Source organism: Corapipo altera, unplaced genomic scaffold (assembly GCF_003945725.1).
Source record: "Corapipo altera isolate COAL_440 unplaced genomic scaffold, ASM394572v1 44, whole genome shotgun sequence".
NCBI classification, from domain to species: Eukaryota; Metazoa; Chordata; class Aves; order Passeriformes; family Pipridae; genus Corapipo; species Corapipo altera.
The window spans coordinates 10,794,746-10,803,303 of record NW_020884880.1 but is presented as its reverse complement, the minus strand read 5'-3'; the positions used below and the strand labels follow the sequence as shown (position 1 = coordinate 10,803,303).

The 8,558-nt window shown below is 41.0% G+C and overlaps 1 protein-coding gene across 1 annotated transcript in view; it reads right to left on the bottom strand.

The window, feature by feature from the left end:
* Nucleotides 1-1,990: 1,990 nt before the first annotated feature.
* The window catches only part of MALSU1 (mitochondrial assembly of ribosomal large subunit 1), a 7,135-nt gene continuing 567 nt past the window's right edge, over nucleotides 1,991-8,558 (bottom strand). The window contains exons 2-5 of the mRNA XM_027639472.1: nucleotides 8,287-8,556; nucleotides 6,879-7,057; nucleotides 4,013-4,094; nucleotides 1,991-2,819 (exon numbers count right to left, since the gene is read on the bottom strand). Of these exons, the coding sequence (XP_027495273.1) occupies nucleotides 2,641-2,819; nucleotides 4,013-4,094; nucleotides 6,879-7,057; nucleotides 8,287-8,556 (710 nt within the window). The 3' untranslated portion in view covers nucleotides 1,991-2,640. The remainder of the gene's footprint in view (nucleotides 2,820-4,012; nucleotides 4,095-6,878; nucleotides 7,058-8,286; nucleotides 8,557-8,558) is intronic.

Below are 8,558 nucleotides of genomic sequence, written 5' to 3'. Positions count from 1 at the left end.
ATGACATTTTTATTTGCTTCTAACCTTCCAGAGCTTTTATTCCTAAGCTGCAATTTCCAAGGCATGCGCTCTTTGTAATACTTTCCATTAAATGAAGCATGTGTGCTGTGCAAGACAGCCTGGGCTTGATGTGGCATTAGGGTGTAGGATTTTTAAACAAACATGAAAAATTGTGGAGAAAGCACTCAAGCTGGGCTGTAACAGAGATGTTAGCTCAACTGACGGACACAAACAGTGCTTGAAAATGAAGTTACTCAAATGCAGTGCAGGAAATCAGTGAAACGACGACAAAAGTTCCACTTCAATGGTTTCCCCTGTTCATTCATCATCAAAGGATCCTGCACAGAGCCAAACTTGCATGTACCTCTCTGTACGGGAGGACTGAACGATGAATCTGTAGACTCATTGCACGAGCTGCTCAATTATTTTTATTTTACACAGAAATCACCCGATCCATTGAACTAACTCTCCAAAAGTTTTCTTTCCAAAAGGGGTTTAATGTTGCACACTACTGGTCATCCAGACTGTCTTGGTTAATTTGTAAGTCCCCAGCTTTTAACAGTATCAGGCCAAAGTCTCACCAAGGCAAGCAAGTAACCTGTCTGAGGTGTTGCAGTAGCTCAGCACGTACTGTCAATGCTTCTGTTAAATGGCTAAGGACAAAGTTCTTTTCCTGGGCTGGTAGTTCTGATTGTTTAATAGCAAGCAGTGGATGTTCCATAGAACTCCTTTTTACATTATGCTTTAGCAGTAAAGTCAGTTACACTTTTTTTATTTTACTGGAGTTTTTTTTGTCTCCTTTGTTAATTTTTTTTTTTGTCTTGTCTTACAGACTATTACCCCTTTTCACCTTTAAGAGTCCTAACCTGTTACCATGAAAGCTGTTCCCTATCTCTTAATGTTTTTTTTCTGGGTGCTCCTTTTGCTACTGTGCTCTTGGAGACAGGATACTCTATGTGGTTCTGGTTACTAAATGTGGGTTCATATAATGGTTTAATGTTTGCTAAACCTGCCTCTATCCATCTAGTATTACTGATCTTCAGCAGCAGTAAAAGGCAAATTGTTTCAGGGAATGAGTCACTTACTCCTACACATCACTCCTAGGAGGAAATGCCTGATTTAGAACCCATCAGGCTGTAAGACAGCCAAGGTTATCTTTCCCCCATATGATTACTTTTGAAAAGTTATCATGAAGCATTTCGAAAGTCCTTCTCTGCACTCAGACTTAACACTAATATGTTTGTTTTGTGGGCAAAGATGTTTTATCTGTATAGTTTAACTATATTTTATAAATGCCCTTTGCTTAACTGCAGAACTATCTGCTACCTTGTATCAAAGAGCAGGTGAACTTGGGGGCAGTCATTCCTGAAAGAAGAGAGGCTAGGCAGAGCAAGAAAATGATGTGAAATAGAGGGAGAAGTTGTTTGTTTGTTTGTTTTAAATTAAATACACACACACATCCTCCTAAACACCACAGCTATAAGCACAATGACCAGGCTCGCTTTGAGCATTACAAAGAGCAATTACTATGCAGTGCTTGAAGTAATGTGTGGTGCTATGGAGTGAAAAAGGTGATTACTCTCAGAATCTCCTGTTTCTGCTTCCTGATGCATAGCAATGCAAATTTCTCCAGAAGGAAGAGATCCTAATCCAGTGATGAAAACTCTGTCCTGTAGTGGAGTGTGTTACATAGACAAGCTTAACACCCTGAAGGTCTTAACTGGTTAGCAGAGCATGCAGCAGTCAGATTAAGAACAAGCTGTGTGATAACTTCGGAGAGTGCCCAACATCTGCAGTATGTAATGCTCAGTGACCAAGGGCTTCCTATAGAACTATTTTTTTCCCACTTCGAAGAGCTGAAGGTTTATACTGCCAGAGTGTGTCTCAGTGACCCTTTCCAGAAAGTAGGTGAGAGAAAAGCTAGAGGAGGAGCCAACTGCACATGCTGACTGACCTGAATGTTTTAACTGAAGACAACTAATTGAAGCACTTCAGTTTGGGGTTTTTATTATTATTAAAAACAGATTGGCCTTGGCCAAAAAACTGACTTACTGTTCTGTTAACTCAAAGCACATTTATTTGTCACTGCTGCTCTTGGCTTTTATGTTCTCAGTAACACCAGTCTGTTTTCTGTCCCCCTTCAACTCAGACCATGACTTGCTTTATTGTGACCAGAAGCAAACAGCTTAACACAAGAAGCGTCATCTCAACTGTACTATTTCAGTTTTTCCTTGCAGCACTCAAATCTGTTTTGCACTGCCACTACAAGCAAGTCTTTCAAAGATACTAAAAAAACAATTACTTCAGAGAATGAGCATGAGTTTCAGGGTAAGTAGCTTGAGCAGCTCTCTTTGGCCCACTCTTCTCACTGCAAACTCCACTGGGACAGTAGCTCCCCCAGGAAGCTCTGATAGAATTGCTTCTTTGACATTTTATGGTTGGACTTTATCTTAAAGGTCTTTTCCAACCTTGATGATTCTATGATTCTGATCACTTTTTTAGTTTGTTAAGAACTTTGCTTAGGCACATCCAATAAATACACTGTTTAGTACTGATAACTGTACTGACTGCTCAGTCAGTTCCCAAGCTTCTCTCTGGTCTGTGAAGGCACACTCATTCTCTTTCCACACAGTAGCTGCATTAAGTTCTTGTCTCAAGATGATCACTGCTGTTAGCAGTCAGTCCAAATATAAAGTCTTCTGGCAGGGACTGCGGAGTCATCTGTGTTAACTGGTCATCGTAGGAACCGAGAGTCCACAGCTTCTCCAATTCATAAACCTCTCGTGCCTCTGGCAGCATGAAATGCACCACAATGTTACCTGTGCAGAACAGAAATTTGCAATAAATTAATGTGAACTGTAAAGCACTACTACACCTTCAGCTGTGCAAAGAGTTCGAGTCTTCCACCCCTATTCTGGCTCAGTATAATAGGTCAGCTCATAGAGGTATCTTCTTAAATTGCTGCTTCCAGTTCTTAAACAGTGTTAGGAATTGGTCAGTCCTTCAAAAGACTCCAAGACTACAGTCACAAAAATGAGGCACAATACTTCACAATAAGACACTATCACAAGACTCCAGACCAAAGAAGTTATGACTTCTGCAGGACAGAAGAAAATAAGTCAAAAGGAATTTTACTTCAAAGAGTCCTGCAAGGTGACAGATGGATTTTCAGCTTTCTTTTATTACCAACAACATCCAGCTATAGCCAAGTAATTTTTCTTAGTTGTGTTGTTCACACTTCTCAAGTGGTTTTTATAATGAAATAGGTCCAAACTTTGGTAAGTTTTTCTTAGATATTTCCATTCTGTGCAAGCAACAGTAGAGAATGTTTATTCCAGTGTTTGTCTAATGCACTCTTTTCTATGTCCTTAAATTTTAACTGGTTTTCAGTTATTACAGGCAAGTATTATGACAGTTAGAGTAACCAAGGCTTAATATCACTGGCTGCAGTGTTCCTCACTCATCTATCCTCTCTTTTAGGCCAAAACACCAAGTTGGAGGGTGATATTCTAGAATTAGCAGTGAAGGAGAAATGCTTTTTGAATGCAGTCTTTTATATTTGTGTAGAGTTTCACACTTAAAGAATAAAGAATTACACTCAGTTTCTTAGGACTGATGTTTTACCCCATGTCATGGTATGACCTGGACAGTGAAAAAGTCCGTTTAATAGTTCACTACTAAGGCAGTATACAGCAAGCACCCACTTAACCAAAGAGCGGTTGTAGAAAACAGAATATTGACAAAAGTAGCTTTTTTTTTCCCACTACTGTTATCTTCAATTTATTAAAACGTGTTTTAGCCACTAAAGAGTAGTTACTGCTTTTTTTTCCTCAGTGCCAAAGATCTTTAATGAACAACCATTTAATATCTCAATGAGTTCAAGCAACAACTGGAATTCCAAAACAGGAAAGTATTGCGAATTCTCCATAGCAACCAGGGTTCATGGTGAGATGCTTCTGTCAACAAGGAGCTCATGCAGAACTTTGTACTTGTCAGATTCACAAATATTTACCAAAATCAATGCACAGCCAGTCATCTGTCTCTTTTCCTTCAATCTGAGTATGAGGATCACTTTCTTCTTTGAGATGCTTGTACTAAAAAAAAAAGGTAATGGCAGGAAATTAAGCACTTTGCATTTATTTAAAAGCACTCAAACTTAACAGAGAAGCTAGATTTTGCTGAGTTGCTTTAAAGCTTAAATGGGTTAGGTTACTTCATGTTGGTTCTGGAGTCTGAACAAAAAAAAGAATATACACTTGCAGTACTGGAAAATAAGTAGAGATTTCCCAATGGGATTTAGTATCAAACCTGGAACCTAATGCTCTGAATTCCCATACAGTTATCCACGAGTTTTGTAGGTTATCCATATTTTATTGAGATGAATACTGAATACAACTACTCAGCGTTACAGCACTCTTTCAGTTACTGGGTCCCTAGAACTGCCACTACCACCAAGTTTTATTTCCTTTTCAATACCTTTCATTGGTGTTTTACACTGGCTAGTTAAGAATGCAGAAATGGAAGCTTATCCTCTTCTCAGAGGGGAGTGTGGTGAAAAAGTTTCACCCCCTGCCATGAGGAAGGCATTCAAGCAAGCCTCCTGTTTCTGGAGTGCACGCACTCACCACTCACTGTAAGCTGGGGAAAAGCATGACAGGCACACAGGTTTCCAAGCTATGAACTGCTGTGGGAGAGGCGAGGGGGCAGCTCCAAACACACACTCAGATAGGGAAAGTGGGTAGTTCCCTTTGCATCACAGGGTGGCTTTTGTAAATGCTAGCTTGAGAGGCTTAGCTCTCCCCACCCAGTACATGAAGAATCCAACCACCCACCAGAGATGAGGAAATTTGACAACTAGAAGCTTAAACATGGTCACTTTTGGATCTGCCCATAACCTACTTGTTTCTCTACAAGAAGCATCAACAGAAAGGGCTCTAACAGTCCTTTCTGCCATGCAGGCAAAACACAAAATAGCATATACTAGCATAGCTGGCTAAGAAATGAGTCCCACTTCACTGGGAATGCAATTATCACCAAATGCAACTGTTCCTGGTTGTTCCACACAACGCTGGCTGCCAGATAATGACCTTTTGAAAACCAGCAGGAAAACTTTTAAAATCTACTAATTCTGAGTTACTTTCAAAATGTAACTCAGAACTAGTTCTACCTTCCTATCTTTAAGAGATGGCTTGTGAGACATCTTCAAAAGCAGGTAATTATCGGAAGACTCTCTGAAAGTCGGCTTAAAATGCTAAAAGCCCTGTGTGCACTGCCATCAGCTACCATCAGCCTGCAAAGGCTGATCTCTGCTACAAGTTTCCAAGCCCCGTCTTTAGAGGCTGTGTAAGGTGAACAGATTATAACAAAGCCAAGTGTTAGCTTCTTCCTCTAACACGAAACCAGATAGGAATGAGTAAGCAGTAGTTGGGACTTCGCCATTTTTTCAAGCTACTGGAAACAAAGCAGGAAGATCTCATGCTACACCTGAGCACTTCTGTGTTTTATTGTGACTAAATCATGCACTGACATAAGCTTTTAGGTACGGTAATGGTAAAGCTCGCCAGCTGCCTGGCAGTACTCCTGAGCACCTAGAAAACTTTCAGTGTGAGACAGCTCAGCCACTCCCATATACTTGGTCAGGCTTCCTGGTTTCCTGGGACACCTTCTCTCCCCAGGGGCTCTGCCTTTACAAAATCGCAGCTTTTACAGCCACCAGAGGGTGCAGCTATGAAGCACAGCCATGTTTTTGCAGGGTGGGCAGTACTCATTGATATCTCCTGGTCTGGAGGAGATGGAAAGCTGTTGATTTAAGTCGTTGCAAGTTATGCAAACAACAGTATATATATATAAAGCACTTAGATTTAGTACATTCAAATCACATTAATGCAACTTCCAGCTTAAGGCAAAAATTTGGTTTGCAAAGATGCATCAATTCCTTCAAAGAACAAAAGAAACTCTCCTAACCTGTTCAGAAATACACTGAAAAGCAAAACCATCTCTCCCTTTTTTGTCCCCACCTCAAGTCTCACAGCTGAAACCAGTGGGACTGGAAGGAAGAATGTAAAACCAAGAACCAAAGGAAAAATGGGGTCAGGAAGGGAAAGAAAGTGGGTGAAGAGAAGGCAAACTCCAGGCTTAATCCAGAGAGCTGACTGAGATGGGGACTGGTTATACTCCTCACACTGCGCTTTTTAAAGTCAGATGGTTCTTTTCTGGCCATGAAGTTTCCCCTCCCCTGAGTCTGGTCCTCATCCCTAAGCTCTACATGTATTTTTATTGACTTCTATTTCTATACTGAAAAGCTCACATTCCACCAAAGTCTAACAGCGCAGGATTTCTATGCAAGGATGGCTAACACTGCGCTTCCTTTCCTCCTCCTCATGCACAGCAGGGTGAATATTAAACAGTAGTTTGCTTTATTAAGCCCAGGAGGGGATCCTGTGCCTCTCAGGATGCCATCTTTTTCCCAGCCTTACAATATACCTGAGAATCTGGAACTTTTAGGGATTAGGGTTTGAGAACAGTCAAAGTAAGTATTATGAATGACTGGGAACAGCTATGACGCTTGCTGGACAAAGATAAAAGTGGATACAGGTCATCATCACCATTTCACATCACTCCTGTCCTGTCCTGCTGATGTCATCACTGTTCTACATCCAGTGAGGTCTGTTTTTAAAACATATTACCTATATTTTGTGTAGTGCTGCTAAAGCAAAAAAGCATAGTTAGTTGCTAGATGTATTCAGGACTAAATGATATAATGTAATCAGGTTCATCTTACCTGGTACAACCTTATACATGCAAACCTGAGGAAATTCCTTTCACAACATTTAAAACCATTCTCCAAAACTCAGGGAGAGCAGCAAAAACTGTCTTACCATCTTCAGCATGTAATGTGCCATTGCATGGAGATGCCGTGTTGAAGATCCACTCACAATTATAAAATAATCACAGTATTTTATTTCTGGAGGTGGCTGGATGACACAGATGTCTTTAGCATTTTCTTGCCTCAGCAGTGCTACAACAAAGTCAATGTTGAATTTTTGAAGAACAGTATCTGGGAGCAGATGGAAAAAATAACACAGTGGCAATTTATCTTTTTAATTGCAAAAATCAACCATTTAAGAAGCCATAAAATAGCAATTAACTGAATTATAGCCTAAGCTAGTCACTGATTATGAAGTTTGGTTTGATACTGACAATGCAATATGATCTGCACATTTTTCAAAAACGTCTTTAAAATCATCAAAGCTGAGAACTAAGCAGTGTTCTGGTAAACAACACTTTATCACTACATATAAGTTACCTAAATGAAACTCTGATGTTTGCTAACTTACTTCTTGTAGTTAGCATCTACAAGTCAATGATATCATCAGACACTTGTCAATTAAGATGAATGAAACCTAAGTAATTCAACAGACAAAACTGAAAATATTTCAAAACAATGCTTTTCAACAGACCTGTGATAATACATGGTGATGAAATTATTCTAGAGCTTTAAGCAGGTGAAATCAATATACGGAAAATGGAGCTGACATGATGCAGTGTGAAGATATTTTTTATCTGCACATGGAGTAAAGCCACTTTTTTTCTTTTTCCCTAGCCTGTTCTGCTGCAGAGGATTATGATATTGTAGACAATGCTTTAGTCCTTCAACAGTTTAAGCAAGCCAGCTTAGAAACCATTAAATCTGTGCAACTACCTTGTGTTCACACCAAGAAATCAGTTTATTTACAATTTGTCCTAATTAGGGAGATGCAATTTGTGTGCACACTTAAGACATAATTTGAATCTGTCAGCAATGCAAGTCTACCACTATAAAGCGAACATTAGTGCAGATGGAGCATCAGCACAGAGCCAAACTTCATATTTCCCAATATAAAGAAAAAACCAAACACAAGAACAACAGCTACATAAAATTATATGCATGAACGGAGATTTGAAATTGGATCCGATTTCTGTAAATGGAAGCCTTTGAGCTCAGGGACTCATGCATTCTTTCAACTTTTTGCTGTGGTCACACATGCAGAAAATTAGCGATGGCCACAGCCCCTCCAGACGCAGTGGTTACAAAAGTTAAATATTTGCTTGGTAGCCACATGTGAAGTCTCCAGTGTCTCCTTAGAGAGCGAATGGCCTAAAGAACCCCGGGCACGGTGTGCCACGCTGACCGGCATGGCCAGATCCAGGCTGGGGAAGGTTTGCAGAACAGCTGCAGGGACACACCAGCTCTGTGCACACGAGGCTTGTACCCGTAACCACAGCCACCCGTAACTGCTTCCCAACTTGTTACGTAACAGGGAGACTGCCAGGGCACATCCCAAAAACACCTCCCCCTCAGAAGTCCCTGTAGGCATCTACACACAGGCTCCATCCGCACCAGCCCCGAATCCTCATTTTCCCGCAGGGCAAGGGAGTCCATGCTGGCCCAGCGCCGATGCCGTGACTCCGAGGCCCGCGGTCGCAGCCGAGGTGAGGCCGATCCCACCTCACTAGGCACCGCGAGGGTCCTCCTGCAGCTGCAGAAGCGATTCCACGCGCTTCGAGCAGCCCCCTCT